General features: G+C 33.5%; 1 protein-coding gene across 1 annotated transcript in view; it reads right to left on the bottom strand.

The window, feature by feature from the left end:
• Positions 1-1972: 1972 nt before the first annotated feature.
• lama1 (laminin, alpha 1) overlaps positions 1973-20134 on the bottom strand; it is a 153434-nt gene continuing 135272 nt past the window's right edge. The window contains 22 exon segments of the mRNA XM_073831219.1: positions 1973-2535; positions 3501-3717; positions 5101-5234; positions 6783-6936; positions 7010-7162; positions 7793-7982; positions 9307-9413; positions 11000-11183; positions 12311-12493; positions 12724-12875; positions 12961-13128; positions 14254-14368; positions 14453-14594; positions 14679-14823; positions 14910-15060; positions 16516-16640; positions 16719-16866; positions 16955-17088; positions 18014-18157; positions 18240-18394; positions 18472-18654; positions 19910-20099. Coding sequence (XP_073687320.1) covers positions 2375-2535; positions 3501-3717; positions 5101-5234; positions 6783-6936; positions 7010-7162; positions 7793-7982; positions 9307-9413; positions 11000-11183; positions 12311-12493; positions 12724-12875; positions 12961-13128; positions 14254-14368; positions 14453-14594; positions 14679-14823; positions 14910-15060; positions 16516-16640; positions 16719-16866; positions 16955-17088; positions 18014-18157; positions 18240-18394; positions 18472-18654; positions 19910-20099 — 3435 coding nt within the window. The 3' untranslated portion in view covers positions 1973-2374.

Genomic DNA, 20134 nt, shown 5'->3' with positions numbered 1-20134 from the left:
TCTAAAAATTCTTAATCAGGAAGGATTTTCTAGACAAAAAAAAGTTATTGTTATTTGTTAATATTTTTAGTAAAAACAAGTCAAAATGAAGTGAGTTTTTGCTTAAAACAACCAAAATAATCTGCCAATGGGGTAAGAAAAAAAATCTTATTTCAAGCAGACAACTAGATTATTTTTCTCACCCCATTGGCAGATTATTTTGGTTGTTTTAAGCAAAAACTCACTTCATTTTGACTTGTTTTTACTAAAAACAAGACAATAATTTTTACTTGTCTAGAAAATCCTTCCTGATTCAAGAATTTTTAGATATTTTGGCTGGAAACAAGACAAAAATTCTAAGTAAGAAAAGCATTTTTTGCTCAAAATGCAAATGTCTTGGGAAGACGGTGAGTTTTATTAGCAAGACTTCAGCATTTGATAATACAAACTTCCCACTGAAAAAAATTGCTTTTCTTTGCTTGAAACAAGAAAAATAATTAAAATTAGATTTTTTTCTTACTCCTTTGGCAGATTATTTAGCTTGTTCTATGCAATAAAACACTTAATTTTGGCTTGTTTTTTTTTCTGAAAACAAGAAAATAATTTTTACTTGTCTAGAAAATCCTTCTTGATTTAAGAATTATCTGATATTTGGGCTGGAAACAAGACAAAAAATCTAAAAGCAGTTTTTGCAGTCTCCATTACCTTTTAATTAATTTGACAAAAATAGCTCTTTCAAACACTAGAATATGGAAATTCCTCAGTATTTTTGGCATTTTTCAAAAGGACTTTTCTGCTCAATAAACCTGCATTTATTTGATTTAAAGTACAAAAATCAGTACAATTTTTACTATTTCAAATAACTGCTTTTTATTTGAATATCTTTTAAAATGTAATTTATTCCTGTGATGCAAAGCTGAATTTTCAGCATCATTACTCGCCTTCAGTGTCACATGATCCTTCAGAAATCATTCTGATATGCTGATTTGCTGCTCAAAAGAACTATTTCAGGTTTCTTTGATGAATAGAAAGTTCAGAAGAACAGCATTTTTCTGAAATAGAATTTTTTGTAACATTATAAATATTTTTATCATGACTTTATTCATCGCTTTAACGCATCCTTTAAATAAAAGTTTTATTTTCTAGAATTTATTTCTCCAAAAAACAAAACAAAAAAAACTCCAAGCTGAGTCCAAGCATTTGAATGCTAAGTATAATTTTACAAAAGCCTTTTATTTCAGACAAATGCTAAAAAGAAATGTACTCAACTGTTTTAAATATTGATAATAATAACAATAATATTAAATGTTTCTCAAACAGCAAATCAGTGTATTAGAAGGATCATGTGACACTGAAGACTGCAGTAATGACGCTGAAAATTCAGCTTCGCATCACAGAAATAAATTACATTTTAAAATATATTCACATAGAAAACAGTAATTTTAAATAGTAAAAATATTTAAAATTTTTACCGCTTTTGCTGCATTTCGGATAAAATAAATGCAGGCTTGCTGAGCAGAAGAGACTTTTTTTTTAAACATTAAAAATTAAAAACTGAATCTGAAGGATTTTAAAATCAAGAGAAATTTACTTGAGAAGCCAAGTGATGTAAGATAAGTCTTGTTTTCTGAAAATGTAATAAAACTGATCTTATGATTAAAACAAGAACAAAAACCTGCCAATAGGCTTTGTTCAAAGGCAATTTTTTCACACATTAATATTTTTTTCCTAATTTAAGCATTAACTCAATTTCTCAGACTTCATATCTTCATTTTGTACCTCCAGTAAATGTGCATTTATTTGACACAAAGTACAGCAAAAACTGTAAAAAAATTGACATATTTTTACCATTTAAAATAACAGTTTTCTATTTGAATATATTTTAAAATCTAATTTATTCCTGGGATTTAACAGCTGAATTTTCAGCATCATTCAAATGCAAACTTTTTTTTTTTCACACATTAATATTTTTTGAACTCAATTAATTTCTCAGACTTCATATCTTAAGTTTGCATCTTTAGTTTAGTGTTTTGATTTAAAAAGGTTTAGATATAGCCTCCCTTGGACAGGTGTTGAAAATGAGAAATTAGCATGTGTGCTTAAACACTTAAGCAAATGCATATGGTTTGTCCAATGTAATTGTGATGTCCAATATTTGTACTGAAAAACAACATCAAAATACTTAAGATTTTTTTTTTTAGTGCATGCAACACTTAATCCCACAACGTCATGAATTTAAGATTTTCTGCTGTGAATGAACACCTCTGTTTTCCAAGCCCTGCAGAAACCCTGAACAAGTATCAAATCTAAGCATGTTATGAGTCAAAATTCACAAGTTATTGAAAACATTGTGTGCAGGAATGGATTGAGCTGTGTTTGCATGAACCGGAGGCGTTTATGCAGGGTTGGCCGGGCAGGAGTGAGGGAAGACGTGCGGGTGAGCGAATGCGGCGCTGAAGTCCAGCACATCGGTGACGTGACCCTTATAGACGCGCAGCTTCCTCATGCAGCCGCGGAACGGCTCTCTGCTGCTCAGACAGTTCTGCTTCACATCCGCTGTGAGAGAACAGAGAAACACCCGATCAGACTCCAACATAACACTATAAACTTCAGATCAGCACAGGAGATTCAATCTAATACAGTGCCTTGAAAAAGTATTCATACCCCTTCATTTTTCTTTACATATAGTTTTGTTGCAGCATTATGTTAAACTGCTTTAAATTACTTTTTTTCCACATAAATCTACCCTCCATTCTCCATAATGACAGCACAAAACAGGTTTGTAACAACTTTGCAAATTTATTAGAAATAAAAAACTGAAAAGATCCCGTTGCATAAGTATTCACACTGGAAATGTATCTCAGGAGCATTCATATTGCTTCTAGATGTTCCTACACTTGGAGTGGAGTTAAACTGTGGCAAATTCATTTGAATGAGTCTGATTTAGAAAGACACACACCTCTCAGAAAAGGTCTAACAGCTGAAAATGCAGATCAGAGCAAAAACCAAGATAACTGCCTGTAGAGCTCAGTGACAGACTTGTGTTAAGGCGATGATCTAGAGAAGAGTTCAGAAACAAATCTGCTGCATTGAAGGTTGACAGAAGCATTCTCCATAATGGAAGACGACTGGAACAACTAGGACTCTAGAAAATGTCCAAGCTGACAGAGATGGAGAGGTGAAAAGGTGAGGCAAAGAATGGCAGATAATTGCCAAATGCAGATGTGCAAAGATGCTCACATCAGACCCAAAAACACTTGAGGCTGTAAAGCTGCTTCAACTATGGACTGAGTTAAGCGTATGAATACTTATGCAATCTACTTATTTCAATGTTTGATTTTTAATGCATTTGTCAAATTTGCAAATCTGGTTTTTGCTTTGTCATTATTATGGAGTATGGAGTGTAGATTGATGTGGGGGAAAACTAATCTAAAGCAGTTTAACATAATGCTGCAACAAAACAAAATGTGAAAAAAATGAATACTTTTGCAAGGCACTGTACAACATTATGGGAGCCGTACCTGGGTATCCGCCCACATAGATGGGGTTTTTGGTCTCGGCTGAGGTGGAGGATGAGTATGGGTTCTCTGCGGTCACCGTCACGCCGTCTACGGTCAAACTCAAGCTGTGTTTCTGCTTCTTGGCCACCAGGGTCCGCCAGCGGCCGTCACACATGGATACAGCGCTCCTGCTGCTCGCCGTTATCCGGCCCGCGCCGTTATTGACGTTAAACACCACCTGTGATCAGACCAACACGCTATTAATAATCAGAAAACACTTGGAAATCACATGAGGAGCTCTGGGAAATAACAACCGATGATAAAAACAAAGAGGGAAATAAATGATGGTTATTAACTAAACTAAAATAAAAAAAATAAAAATAAACTAACATTGAAATAAAATAATACTGCAAAAAATTTTTTATTACATTTTATTTCAGCTATATTTTATTTTTTCGTTTAGTTTAAGCTGACTTACTAAAATAACTGAAAATAATACAATTAAATACTATATATTAATTTTCTTTTCTTTATTTATAATACTCAAATTGCATAAAATAACTAAAATACATTAAGTAACTAAAAGTAAAGATGAAATGAAAAAAATAAATACTATATAGACAAATTACATATAATTAAATACATAAAATAAACTAATAAATAAATAAATATTTATTAAAATTAATAAATACTATGTAGACAAATTGCAAAACACGAGTAAACATGACAAAAAAAAAAATCAAACGAAACCTGGTGAATAAAAATGAATAAAGACTTTATAGACAAAAAAAATAAAATAAAAAGCATAAAAACCAAAAACAAATCACATAAACAAATTGCATTGAAAAAGTAAGCCTAGTAAATAAATAGACAATTTGCATTAAAAAACTAATTTATAAAAAAGCATACCGGTAAAATAACAAACTACCAATAAAAATGAATACTACACAAATTGCATAAAATACCTAAAACTAAATAAATTAAAACCAATAATTACTATATAAACAACTAAATTTGCATAAAAACTAATAATAACTAAAACTAATAAACATTAATAAACACTACACAGAAAATTTGCATAAAATACACGCTATAAAATGCAATGTAAAACTAATAAAATGACTAAACTGCATTAAATAAACAAAAAAATAAAAAGTAAGAAAAGTATTAAATACTATATACAAAAAAACACCATAAAATAACTAAACTGCATTAAATAGCTAAAACAAATAAATTAAAACTAGAAAAGTAAAAATTAAATACTATTTGGGACCCTGGAGCACAAAACCAGTCTTAAGTAGCACAGGTATATTTGTAGCAATAGCCAACAATACATTGTACGGGTCAAAATTATCGATTTTTCTTTTATGCCAAAAATCATTAGGAAATTAAGATCATGTTCCATGAAGATATTTTGTACATTTCCTACCATAAATATATCAAAACTTATCAAAACAGCACATATAAACAAATTTTCACAAGAAAAATATACAACTGAAACCGAAACGAAAACAGAAATTATAATTAAAATCTAATTTATGATCAAAATATATCAAAGTATATCAAAGATACCAAAACAACACTGAAATGGACTGACAGAGAAGGTGTTAGTGATATTAACCTGTCCGTTGATGAGCTCCAGGCCGATGGCGTCCACTTTAGTGCTGCTGATTCCCAACAAAACCCCATCCGGCGCCGTGGAGCGGAAATCCAGACTGACGGTCACATCCGAGCCCACGTTATAGCCCTCTTTCACTGCGGGAAGAGCCAGACATCAGCCTGACGTTCTGAGCTCATCATTCATTCATCACCAGTGTAACTAAAAACTACTGCGAGTGACTATGAAGAAATATTTAGGAGCAGCAGTGCGACATACTTTTACTAAAGTTGCCAAAAATGCCATTACAAAAATAAAAACAAAGTTTCCCTGTAAATCACTTTAAGGTGAGACACTGCAGGTGATTAGGGTAAAAATAATAACAAATAGTTATTGCCTGATAATTGCAAAATATTTCTAAAATGTTAGGTTTAAATATCCAATGAGCATTATTTAAGGAAATATGCGCTAATTTGCATACATTTAAAATCTTGAAAAATGTTGTGTACTGTATAAATAAGCATTCATATATGAACAAATTCTCCTGTAAAAATCTTCAGAATATAAACAGGAATAAAAATGTAAAGTTTGGTGTGTGTAAGTGCTATTGAAGCGGAGATTTATGGCTCAGTGGAGGAGAAAAAACTCATTTTGAGAAAACAGGATTTAAAATCTGTATTATAATTGAAATCTATTGACACAAATAGATAAAGTGCTATAAAAGAAACACTTAACAGTGTCTTTTGGACGTTTTCTTTCCACTAGTCTGAAAAAACACAAAAGCACAAAATCTTAATGTTTTTGCCTGCATTGTTTCCCCTTAAAGACTCAAATATCACTAATGGGAAGGCTAATTTTCAAACAGATTTTTGGATTGTTGATTAAAAGGTGCTCCTAAATTTTTGACTGTGCTCCTAAATGGTTTAAGTCAGGGAAAAGAAGGAGAAGTAAGTGTAGAGCCCTGACCAGTGCTGGGGAAAGTTACTTTTAAAAGTAACGCATTACAACATTTAGTTACTCCCTAAAAAAGTAACTAATTATGTTACTTTTCATGGAAAGTAATGCGTTACGTTACTTTTGCGTTACTTTGTAAATCTGGGCAGGGCTTGTTTGTTTTTAATATAAAAAGTTGTATTTTTGTCAAATGGAAAAGCCTTTTCACAGCAAAAGCCTCAGGCTTAGAGAAAAGTAAATCTCCGTCTGTACAGTAGACCGCAGAAGAAAAAGCCAACTCTTCAGCAATAAAAAAAGGAAAACAAATGTTCGATTATCTTGAGTCATTGTTACTTATTAGTATGGATGAATTGGATCATCGAAGGTCGGCAGCAAAGACATCCGTTAATAAAATGGGATTAAATACATAAAGGATATTTGTATTATTTAACTTTTAATTATTGCAGGTTTGCTTGAATTTAAGTGTTTTTATTCATTTTGAAGAACACTGGATCTGTTTTTAGTGAGTGAGATGAATTAATGCATGTTCACATTTATTCTAGAACTAAAGGAACATCTTACTTACAATTTCTCTCAACATGGAGACAGGAGAGCTTTTAATCAATAAATGGAGGAATAGTAACTGGTGTTACTTTTTTGAAAAAGTAACTATTTTCTTGTCAATTAAAAAGTAATGCGTTACTTTACTAGTTACTTGATAAAAGTCATATTATTACTCCCAACACTGGCCCTGATCACTGTGTTAGACTCACTGAACGCTGCGTATCCGCTTCCGCTGAAGAAGGTTCCGTCCTGAGCGCGTCTGAAGCAGGATCCTGTGGCGTGAGACGACAGCGGAGCGCTGAGGTTCATCTGGACGCCGTTGAACGTCACGTCCTGGAGACACGCCGCCAGACTGTGGGTCACCTGAGGAACAACACAAGTTAGAAACGGCCGAACGTGACATTTTCAAAACTTTTATTGAGTGGAGATCAGTTACATTTCCGATTCTCTTGGCGGTGTATGTGGGAGGAAGTCCACCAAGGTACAGCTTCCCCTCCACGTCTAGTGTGTGTCCTTTAGTAGGTGTGCGGTCAGATTCAGTGCCGTCCACACTGACCATCACCGTCTTCTTACTGAACTCGGCCTTCACCTGCACAAACATCCGGAATTTTAAGCCTTTGAATAAAATTGAGCTCCAAATTCTCATGATATCAGACTATATGTGACCCTGGACCACAAAACCAGTCATAAGGTTAAATTTGACAAAACTGAGATGTATGCATCATACGAAAGCTCAATAAATAAGCTTTCTATTGATGTATGGTTTGTTAGGATAGGACAATATTTGGCCGAGATACATCTATTTGACAATCAGAAATCTGAGGGTGCAAAAAAATCAAAATACTGAGAAAATCACCTTTAAAGTTGTCCAAATTAAGTTCTTAACAATGCATATTACTAATCAAAAATTACATTTTGATATGTTTACAGTAGGAATTTTACAAAAAATCTTCATGGAACATGATCCTTACTTAATTCCCTAATGATTTTTGGCATAAAAGAAAAATCAATAATTTTGACCCATACTATGTATTTTTGGCTATTGCTACAAATATACCCCAGCGACTTAAGACTGGTTTTGTGCTCCAGGGTCACATATAAGTCATCAAAGTCCGATGGAGCAAATATGATACTCAACAAAACACATATGCCTTTATTTTTATCTACAGGTTCATTAAAGATGGATTATTTGATGTTAAGGCGGAGTGATCAGACTCACGGTGTGCCAGAGGCCGTCGTTGATGGCGGTGGTCAGCGTGGCGTGGGCGGGGCCTTTGCCCAGGTCACATGACAACAGCAGACGCCCACCTTGCACCTGCAGAACGGCGTAATCTTGCTGGTTGGCGTTGGCCATGTAGAACAGAACACCGCTGTGAGCAAACGTCCGGAGGGAGAGCTTCACTGCAAAACTGAGATGAGGAACAGACAATGAGTTACTGTGATCTATGACAGTCTGTCAAAGTTAGCATGTTTTAGCTATAAAGTGTCTGGTGAATTTGACCATTTAAAAAAGATATAGAAGTCACATATATGTATGATTTTTTTTAACTATATGGGACGTATAATTTATACAAAAATGCAAATAAATATTTGAAAATATAGTAAAATATTGTATTTTTATATTTTAATATATATTTTTACATTTTAAACATTTAGTTGTATATATTTCAATACAGAATTGTTTATTTTATTTGATTAATTTTAAATATTATACATAAAATAATAAATGGGTTAAAATATATACACTTAAATAGTAAAAAAAATATGATTAAATTATACAGGATTTGACTATTTAAAATATATATAAAAAGTAAATGTAGGTATGAAATATTTAATTTAATATATTTTAGAATATTAAATTTGATAATATATTTAAATATTTAGATTTTTGTCTAATTTATTTATAATTATTACAAATAATATCAAATTTTATGGGACAAAATATATGCAGTTAAACTATAAAATTAAATTCTAAAATTAAATAGGGTAAAATACATAAAAGTAAATACTACCAACACTATATTTTACATATATATTTATATATATTTTAAGTGTTTTTATATTTTAAATATACTGTATATCAATAAAATCTTTATTATTTTAAATATTTAATTATGTGTGTGTATATATATATATATATATATATATATATATATATATAAATTGCATGTATTAATTATAAATATATTATTGTATATATTTTATTCTATTCTCTTAAATATTACACAAAATAATAAATAGGATAAAATATATACAATTAAATATTTAAAGAATATTACAAAATTTAACAGGATTTTACACACACACACACACACACACACACACACACACACACCATTTTATAATTTTAGCAATATTATACTTTTTATAAATTATATATTTTTTAATTACATTATTGTAGAATTTGACTAATTTGTGCTTTTTTTTAATTGTGTGATTCAGGTGCCAATAGTATCCAGTCATTGTTTATTTTGATTATAAGCACATTAATACGTGATTTCTCCTTTAATTTTTAGCAACTAAGGAACTAATATCAACATAAAGTCTCACAGAACATTAGTTTGATGAAAGTTCCCGGAGTTTAATAATCAATTTGGCTCAGATAAACAGCAGCTCATGAATATTTAATCTGTGAATCATAATGTAATGATGTAATGCACTCATTGAGATGCATGAGGAGGGTTTCTGACAGTAAACTCTGATCAGTTTGGCTCTGTTTAATGGTAGGTTTACCTGGTTCTGACGGTCTTATTTTTGAAGCCCATGATCACGTGACTGTGTCGGGACAGTCCGAACTGGAGGGATCCTGGGAAGGTTTCTGTTTGATCTGCTGCTGCACACTGAGGAAGTGACCATATAAGGGCAAGAGACAGGTATGACATTTTTACAATGTAACAGACGTGAGTAACTCATGTTCTATGTGGACAGAAACTCTGAAGAATGCTATCAACACTATCTGAAGAATGTCACACAACTCATAATGACAATAAAAATTTTCAGTATGTTTAGTTACCTAAAACTAAAACCACAAAGATATTTTCGTTATGCAACATTTCTTCTCACTTTCGATTAGTTCAACTACAATTGAAATATAAAACTATATAGACATACAAAAAAGAATAAAAATAAAATGACAAAAATACAGAACTAAAATTAAAAACTTTAACTAAAATTAAAATTAAACTAGAAAAATAATAAAGCATAAAGAATAAAACTAAAGCTGGTTTACTTCATTAGTAAATTGAGGAGGTGAATCAAAACAGATCGGTGTTATTTTAGCATCATTGAAATACTGTCATAGTTATTATTAATATTTTGAATCATTTTTATATTTTTTGTTTTCATTTGAATTTTAGTTTTAGTTATTTTGCTTTATTTTATTTTTTTTTAACATTTTTATTAGTTCATTTATTTTTAATAAATCTATAGAGCTTTTATTATTTTTCATTTTAATTTTAGCTTTTTTAGTTCAATAAAAATGAAACAGGATAAACTAAATAATAATCAGAAATGTGGCTTTGGAAATTGTTTTTATTAAAATGAAAAAAAAAAAAATGTAATATTGATTTTTTAAAAAATAAAGATTATTTTATATCAAATAACAACAAATGTTTTTTTTTAATTGGCCCTAGTTTTAGTTTACTATAACCCTGAATCAAGCACAAACAAATGTCTATTTTAGCTATTTTAGTTGAATAAAAAATGAAAAATTCAAGTTAAAACTTTAAAATTAAAGTTAAATTAAATATCAGAAATGTTGTCTTGGAAACTAAATGAAAATAAAAAAATAAAAAAAATACAAATAAAAAATTATAAAAAAATAATTAAATAGATAATGTTAAAAATGTATTATTGATTTTGTAAATCTAATTTTATTTTCGAATAACAGAAAAAAAAAATTAATGGCCTTAGTTTTAGTTTAGTTAATAATAACCCTGAATCAAGGATAAACAAATGTCTATTTTAGCAATTTTAGTTCAATAAAAATGAAAAAAAGTTAAATTAATTGAAAATGTATAAATGTTGCCTTGGAAACTAAATGAAATAAGTTTTTTTTAAATAAATAAAAATAAAAATTAAAAAAGTAATATTTAATTAAAAACCTAATACTGATTTTTATAAAGATTATTTTATTTTAACAAAAATGTTTTTTTTTTTATAATGGCCTAAATGAAATAAAGTTTTAATAATAAATAAATGAATAAATAACATTTAAAATGTAATATTGTAATGATGCAATATACAAAAAATATAAAAATTTTTGTCTGCTAAAGAAGAAGAAATAAACAAATCTGATTGAGACTGTTCAAATGACTTTGACCGTAGTTAAAACTATCTCTGGAATCACTCTCAGAACAACTTTTTTCTTGTTAACAAATATATGTGCTCTGCTCAGGTGTGCAGGTGTGTTTCTCGCGTGACTCACGCTGCTGCTGCCGGGTGTGAGCGCGCTCAGCTCCACCGGGGGTGACAGGGGTCGTGTGACGGGGTCAGAGGTCGGCTCTGCCTCCAGCTCATCTGGCAGAACCACACGTTTGGGTCTCTCCTCCAGCAAACAGCTGTCCATGTCCACATTCTCATAATGCAGAGCAGCGGACAGATCCAACAACCTGAAACACACATCACAGCTGAACATTCATTCTCCCTTTCCAATTAAACCTACAGCTCATTATACTATGTAATACTGTCTATTTTTATTTATATAATGCTTTATACAACCCTTTGGAAGCCTGTCCCCACTTCTAAATAAAAATAAAAAAGGTTATTGTGACTTCTCACAATTCAGATTTTTTTTCTCAGAATTGTGAGATATAAACTCACAATTCTGTAAACATAACACTCTTTTTTTCTCCTCAGAACTGGACTTTATAACTTTTTGCGAGTTTATATCTCACAGTTGTGATAAATAAAGTCAAAATTGAGATACAAAGTTGCATTTCTGAGAAAAAAAGTCCAAATTGAAAGATACTATGTTGCAATTGTGAGAAAAGCCCAAATTCAAAGATACACAAAGTTGCAATTCCAAGAAAAAAGTCCAAACTGAGACATACAAAGTCGCAATTTTAAGAAAAAAGTCAGAATTGAAAGATACAAAGTTGCAATTTTGAGAAAAAAAGTCAGAATTTGAAAGATACACTATTGCGATTCTGAGAAAATCCAAATTGAGAAATACAAAGTTGCAATTGTGAGAAAAAAGTCCAAATTGAAAGATGCAATTAAGCCTTTTTTCTCAAAATTGCAACTTTGCAAGTTTATATCTCGCAATTCTGCCTTTATAACTCACAATTGTGCATTTATATCTCACAGTTCCGAGAAAAAAGTCAGAATTGTGAGATAAAAAGTTAAAAAGTCGCAGTTACCTTTTTTATTTTTATTCAGTGGCAGAAATGTGCTTCCATACAACATAGATTGTTTCAAAGCAGCACAAACATATCAGTGTTAATGTAGCAATTATGAAACAAATTCATTTTTAGCTGTAAAGCAGCAATTTTTTTGTAAAGCTATACAGTAATATAAAATATACAATACCAAAAAAAAAAACTAATATGACAAAATATATTTTTTAAAACTAAATTAAAGTGAAAACTGAACATTTTAATGTAAAATTAAAATCGATACAAAGAATTCTCAAAACTATAATAGTATATCCTTGATATTAAAATGCTGGAGTATCACACAGACATATCAGTGTGTGTGTGTGTGTGTGTGTGTGTGTGTGTGTGTGTGTGTCACTCACATGCCGTCCACAGCTGTGTTTCTGATGCAGCCGTAGAAGGATCCGCTGGATCCCGTGAGCGCAGCTCCCTCTGCTGGAGGAACACCGCCGATGAAGAGCCGCTCCAGAGCCAGAGCTTTATCTGCAGATGAGCCCAGCTTCACCAGCGCCTGGTTCTGCTCGTCCACAAACACTGCGATGGACCTGAAGACAAAAACACAGCGAGGAAGAATCAGACTGACTGAACTCAACCCATCAGTAGCTTTCTAGGCCTAAACTTAATTTATGCATTTGAATTGCATGTGAAAATAATAAAAAAAGGTTAAATGTTAACTAAAATTAATCAAATGCAATATGGTAAAACAAAAACAGACAAAATATGAATAAAAATGTAATAGTTTATAATTGATTTTAAAATACTGCATGTAACAGACCTTTTGTTCCTCTGCAGGATGAGCGAATGCTCCTGTCCGTCACTGAAGGAGCCGTTCTGTGATTTGACGACGGCTTTGTGCAAGGCTCCGCCCTCTGCCACGCCCACATGAACCTCCACTGATCCGGACACGAGCATCACCAGGAGGAACGGCTGAGAAAAAAACCATTTGAAGCACATGAGCGATCTGACATGTTTATAGACACAGCGGCGATGACGGCATGAAGACTGAACAAACCTGCTGCGTTTGTCGGCGCCAGCGTCCTGCGCTCTTGCTCAATCCCGCCAGGATCACGCCACCCTCACGTCTGCTGGAGAAGGTGCTCATGATCTCCGTCTGAGGAGCCAAGATGACCGCTGGCATCTCCAGATAACCTCCGCCGAACACCGACATGCTGCGGATCGGCTGCGAACACACACCAGGACAAACATCATGAGCTATAATTCCTCCAAATCAGAAACTTTCCTTTACTTATAATTAATAATTTTCTTCATCACAGGACTTTATATTTCTGTGTTTGTGTCACAAGATAAAGAAGTTGAAGTGGGGTCAAAGAATATAAATATCAAGGGAGTTTAAAATAATTTTTAGCAAATGATATATAAATAAATATTAGATATTACAATCTAAAATTATTATAGAAATATGTTATATTGATAATATTTAATATTTTAGTCATTTAGATATTTAATATTCTAATATCATGATAGTAATAATATAACATTGATGACATTTAAATATTTCAGTTTTAAAAATATATTTTAACATTTATTTTGAGTTTTAGATATTTTATAATTTATTATATTAGTAATGTTACATTGATAACATTTCAATATTTATATATATATATTATATATTTAAATCTAAAATTATTATAGTAATATGCTACATTCATAATATTTAATATTTTAAAGTTTTAGATATTCAGGCATTTAATATTTTAATATCATTATAGTATTAATATAACATTTTAAATATTTTAGCTTTATATATTATATATTTTAACATTTATTTTGATAACATATTTGAATATAAATTACAATAATAATGTTACATCGTTTACACTAATATTTTAAAGTTTTAGATATTCTATATATGAATTTAAAATTATTATAGTAATATGTTATATTAATAATATTTACTATTTTAAAGTTATTTAGAGATATTTAATATTTTTATATCATTATAGTAATAATGTTACATTGCTAATATTTTAATATTTTAGTGTTAGATATTTTATATTGTAATCTAAAATAAATTTTTAATCTACAATTTAAGATTTTTTTATTAAGTGTTTTGCTTAGATTTTTTTGTATTTTCTTAAATTGAACATTTTTACCATTTAATTATTTTGTGTTAAGTGATTTATTTTGAAGTGTTTTACAGTGATTTAATTGCACATTTTTTACCATTTAAGATTTGTTTAGTAAGTTGTTGTTTTTTATTATTAAAAATTTTACATTTTCCCTTAGTTCATTTTAATTACACATTTTTATGATTTAACTCTTAGCTTTTCCTGTGATGCTGTACCTTGAGGACGCAGCCTTTCTTCACTCCATACGACTCTCTGAGCAGGTCGAAGTTCGTTCGAGCGATTTCGACATTCTTCATACAGCCCACGAAAGAGCGAGCGACAACCTGCCTCCTGCAAACGTCCACAAGAAATTCACACGTAAGACAAAAAAATAACCCAATAACTGTAGCAAATCCTCTGAGAGTTTGCTCTCACCTGATTGGCCGAGAGGCCGGTAATCCACCGATGTAAATGGGGTCAAGGTCAGAGCGATTAAGGTCAGAGGCCGAACCCGGAGACTCCGCCTCCATGACCTCTCGCTCCGTGGGGTTATCAGCGGCCATCACCGCTAAATGACCTGCGGATACGACAAACACCAGCTCCTGTGAGACTCAACCTCATATGAGATACATTCAAGACATAATCGAACCCTAGACAGCACCTCTGCGCTTGTTCCTCTGCAGGGCGATTCTGTACCAGGTGCCGGTGTTGTACGTTCTGTTGGAGGTCATGGTCAGCGCTCCAGAGCCCAGTTCAAAGGTCAGGTGAACCCTCCCTTCTACCAGCTCGATGGACAGGAAGTCTCTCTACAAACACAGATGAGAAAGACACCAGTGAGACGCTGATGAGATCTTGAGAGGGTGTTAGAGCAGTCTTAAAGCAGTGAACGTACGGTGCCGTTGGAGGCCAGATACAGCAGCAGGCCGTTAGGAGACAGAGTTTTGAAGAACATGACGACGCTGGTGGACATGGAGCGCAGAGACTTCTCCACCACCGAGAAACCGCTGCCGTCGAAGTGGAACGACGTGTCTTCGGTGCGCAGGCTGATGGACAGGAAACACCAAAGAGCATCAGTGACTGTTTTCAGATCAGATCGTCAACACACAGGGCCGGAGTTCAGGTGGTTACTAGGGTGTTGCTAGGCAGTTGCTAGGGTGCTTTCAGTGGTTGCTAGGGTGCTCTGGGTTGTTGCTAGGCAGTTGTGGGACCTAGACAGTGATGGCGTTTTCAGTGGCTGCTAGGTGTCACAGATGGTTGCAAGGGCACTTTTAAGTGGTTGCTAGGGTGTCGCTAGGCAGTTGCTAGGGTGCTTTTAGTGGTTGCTAGGTGCCACAGATGTTTCTAGGGCATTGCTTAGTGGTTTCCAGGGTGCTCTGGGTTGTTACTAGGGTGTTGATAGGCAGTTGTGGGATCTAGGCAGTTGTTATTTAATTTTCAGTGGTTGCTATGTGTTACAGATGGTTGCTAAGCTGTTTCTAGGGTGTCAGTAGGCTGTTGTGGGATCTAGACAGTTGCTACAGGTGTTTTCTGTGGTTGTTAGGGTGTCACCAGGCAGTTGCAAGGGAGTTGCGACTGTTGCAAGGGAAGTGCCACAGGTGTTGCTAGGGCATAGTTAAGTGGTTGCTAGTGTGCTCTGCATTTTTACTAAGCTGTTGTGGGACCTAGGCATACGGTGTTGTCTGTGGTTGCTAAGTGTCACAGATGGTTGCTATTGCATTGCTAAGCTGTTGCTAGGGTGTCACTAGGCCGCTATGGGACCTAGGTAGTTGCTATGGTGTTTACAATGGTTGCTCGGTGTCACAGATGGTTGCCAGGAGTATTGTTAAGTGGTTGCTAGGGTGCTCTGGATCGTTTCTAGGGTGTTGCTAGGCAGCTATGGGACCTCGGCAGTTCTTACTGTGTTTTCAGTGGTTGCTAGGTGTCACAGATGTTACTTGGGAATTAAGTGGTTGTTAGGATGCTCTGGGTTGTTGCTAGGCAGTTGTGGGACCTAAGAACTTGCTACGGCGTTGTCCGTGGTTGCTAGGGCATTATTGAGTGGTTGCTAGGGTGTGCTGGGTGATTGCTAGGGTGTCACTAGGCTTTTGTGGGTAGTTGCTATGGTGTTGCTACCTAGGTAGTTACTAGGGTGCTTTCAGTGGTTGCTAGGTGTCACAGATGGTTGCCAGGAGTATTGTTAAGTGGTTGCTAGGGTGCTGTGGATCGTTTCTAGTGTGTTGCTAGGCAGCTATGGGACCTCGGCAGTTCTTATTGTGTTTTCAGTGGTTGCTAGGCATCACAGATGGTTGCTAGGGCATTGCTAAGTGGCTGCTAGGGTTGTTGGCTAGGCAGTTGTGGGACCTAGGTAGTTGTTATGTTGTTTTCAGCGGTTGCTAGGTGTCACAGATGGTTGCTAGGGCATTGCTATATGGTTGCTATGATGGCTTGAGTTCTGGTTGCTAGGGCATTGCTATGGTGTTGCTATGGTATTACTGAGGCAGGTGAGTGGTGTGTTGTACCTCATGAAGCAGCCGCCGCACTCTCCCTGTCTCTCAGCGTAGTTCCACAAGCCGATGTTGTTCTCGTTGAGTGAAGCTTCGCCCATGCAGCCTCTGAAGTGGGTAATTTTCACCGCTGGTGATTTCTGGGAAAAACACAATGAATGTAAACAGGCCCAAATACAGTTGAACCCTGAGAAACAGCAGACGGACGTTCATCTCACCTTCACCTGACCGCCGAGACCCCCCACGAACACCCAGGTGGATTTGTTGACGTCCATAACGGTGGAGGATCCAGACGCGGTGGACTTGACTGCAGGCAGTGGCTCAGAGTCCGTCTGCTGGACCGTGAGGGTCCCGTGTCGCCCAAACCTGCGGCACAATCACAGGAGAGCGAGACGTCAGAAACTCATTCAAAGGGAAGAAATGAAACGTCCCATCAGAGCTGAGAGTCACGAACCGCGTCGCATTGATCCTGTGCCACTTGTCGTTGTTGATCTGAACGTTGGGATACTCCAGTCTGGTGTGTCCGGAGCCAGTGTCCCACAGGAAGGACACCTTTCCATGACGCATCTCCAAAGCCATAAAATCCTCCTGATGTGGATATGAATATATATTACATAAACTGAGACTTTAAACGTTGGAATATACATACAAACATAACGCATGCATTAAAAAAGAGATGTTTTTCCCTGTTGCAATGACTGAAACTAACAGAAATAAGTTAAATCCATAAAAATATTCATTGGAGATAAATGAAAACTTAAACTAAAAATAAAATTTAAAATATACATTAATAGTAAGATTACACAAAAAACACAACTAATTAAAAAAAGTAATAATAATAAAAGAAAAAAATGTAATGACTAAAACTTAAACTAAAATTAAAATGAAACCTGAAAATAAAAGCTTATTCAAAATGTTATAGTAAATAAAAAAACTATAATAGTATATAAACAATACTAAAGTTAAAGATAAAATTTATGGAAATAAAAATAAAAACAAACTAAAAAGTCATCAAAAGTATATAGAAAAATAACAAAACAAATAAATCAATAATAAAAATGTTTTTTTTTTTACTAAAATAATAATACTACCTGAAAATATAAAAATAAAGCTAATTGAAAATATTATTAAAAACTATAATAGCACATTAAAACTATTAACTTAAAATAAATAAAAGCTAAAATTAAAAGTCAGCATTTAAAGTGGATCAAAACCCTTCATCAAAACAAAAAAGAATAATTGTTCTTGTCTTAGGACAACTTTGATGAACTTTTTGATCCACTTCAAATGTTGACTACTATATAATATCAGTATATAAACACAACACTAAAGTTTAGTTGAATCACTAAAATTATAACAAAAATCTAAGCAAGCCTAGCAACTAAAATCATGTTAGTGACATGCTACTAATCATGTTTTAAAATGTTAAAACTTTTTCACACTTTCTGATCAGGCTTTTTCAAGCCAACTTAAAGGTTGTTCAAAATGTAATTCAAAATGTGATTTGACTTACGCTGGCGCTGTTGCCCATGTAGAAGAGCAGGTTGTCCGGTTCGCTGGTCTTCACGGTGAGCGTGAGAGTGTTGAAGTTACTGGACGTCACCTCAGGTCTGTACGCTCGCACACAATCCCGGTCCGCAGAAACGGCCACTTTAATCTGCAGAGATCAGAGCATGATCGTGAGAGTCCTGTTTGTGATGCTGTGTGTTATTCTGAGAGTCACGTGAGGTGAGACTCACCGAAGCCGCCTGTTTGCGAGCCTGATTGATCAGCTCTTTGATTTCCGACAGGTTTCTGCTCAGGTTTTCTCCCAGAGTCTGCAGGGGCTTCAGACGGTCGAACAGCCGCTCTGCCTTCAGGTGAGCCTCGTTGAGTCTGGATCTGGCCGTGTTTGCTGAGGGAGACGGTTATGAGCAGCTCATATGTACCTCACGTGTTTATATGAAGAGAGAGTTTAGTGAAATCACTCACCGCTCTCCTCTGAGTCTCTGACCAGCTCATTAGTGCTCCTGATGCTGTTATTAGCCGAGTCCACAGCAGATGACGACTGGTCCAGCTTCACACGATAATCCTCCAAACGCTCCAGAGCTTCCTGTAAGGACGCATTCGCCGCTGCCGCCTGACGCTTCGCCTCCAGGACTTCAGCTCTGCTGCCTGAGAAAGAGACGGATCATCTGCTGTTACAGACTTTATTTAACCCTTCTGCATCCATCTAAAAAATACTCAGATTAAAAACAGGTCATAAAAATATTATACATGATATTATATATTTTTTTCTGCTTTCACTGATTTTTCACTGACAAACATCAGCCCTAATCATAACAAAATTAATAGATTTTTAAGATTTTTTGGCATTAAGTTTGGTAACTTAATGCCACTGTAGTCCAAAAAATAATGTCATAAAAATCATAAAAAATTATTTAAAACATTAATAAAAAACTATAATAACATTTAAGTTTAATCAAATTATTAACAGGAACTAAATAAAAACTAAAACTAAAAAAACTACCAAAATTTTTTTGATTTTCAGGATTTTAACCCTTTAAATGCAAGTTTATATTTACTACATAATGCCACTGTAGTAAAAACCCCCCACAAATAAATCAATTATTTATTATTTATTATTACAGTTTAAGATATGTCAGTGATTATAAACATCAATAATTATGATGCTTTTTTATTATTATTATTATTATTATTTTGTGCTGTGTCTGAAAAAAAAAATAGAAATAAAAAATAAATTAAAAAAGTAAAAAAAAATGTTGTGGATATTTTTGAGTCCTGGGTGTAACTAATTTTGTACCTAGTGCAAATTAAAGTATTTATGAAAGCAAATGAGGGTGAATTATTAAACCCCCCCCCCCGCCAGGTTTTTTTAACATAATGCTACTGTAGTCAAAAAAAAAAAAAATTGTGCCAAAACTGTAAAACAAAAAAATAAATAGAAAAGTACAAAAAGTAAAAAAAAAAAAAAAAAATTTGTTAATCAGACACAAAAAATAATAATGCATCATAATTAATGATGTTTCTTAACACTGGCATCTAAATGTGCTTAGAATTTAATATATAGAAAATAATTTATTTGTGTTTTTGACTTAAGCACAATAACAAAAAAAAAAAAAAATACAGTTTTAGACGTCAGTGATAAGAAACATCATAAATTATGATGCATTATTATTTTTTTGTGCTCTGTCTGATTAAAAAATTGTGCCAAAATGGTAAAAAAAGTAAAAAAATATATATATAATATATATATACACCGCTTTTATTTTGAATGATATATTTCATTTTTTAAAGAAGTACAAAAAATGTATATATAAATAAATATACACACACACACATACATATATAATAAAATAAAATAAAAAGACCAAAAATTGTCACTAAGGTTGCTCAAGTGTTAACGCACCATTAGGAAGGTTCCTCAGGATGTTGAGGGTTTCTGGAAGCAGCTGTGTGAAGTTCTGAACGTTTGCTTTAACCAGACTCAACCTGTTGGTCACTTCACTGACGTTAAACACCAGCCCTGAAACAGACAGGAATATGACTATTTCTCATTATGATCCGTATGAATAATTTCAGGTTTCAGTGGTGTGTGTCTAATGTGTCTGCTCACCTTCTGTGTGGTTCTTCA

This window comes from Garra rufa, chromosome 24 (genome assembly GCF_049309525.1).
Source record: "Garra rufa chromosome 24, GarRuf1.0, whole genome shotgun sequence".
Lineage (NCBI taxonomy): Eukaryota > Metazoa > Chordata > Actinopteri > Cypriniformes > Cyprinidae > Garra > Garra rufa.
The sequence above is the reverse complement of the archived record's forward strand: the minus strand, read 5'-3'. Positions and strand labels throughout refer to the sequence as shown.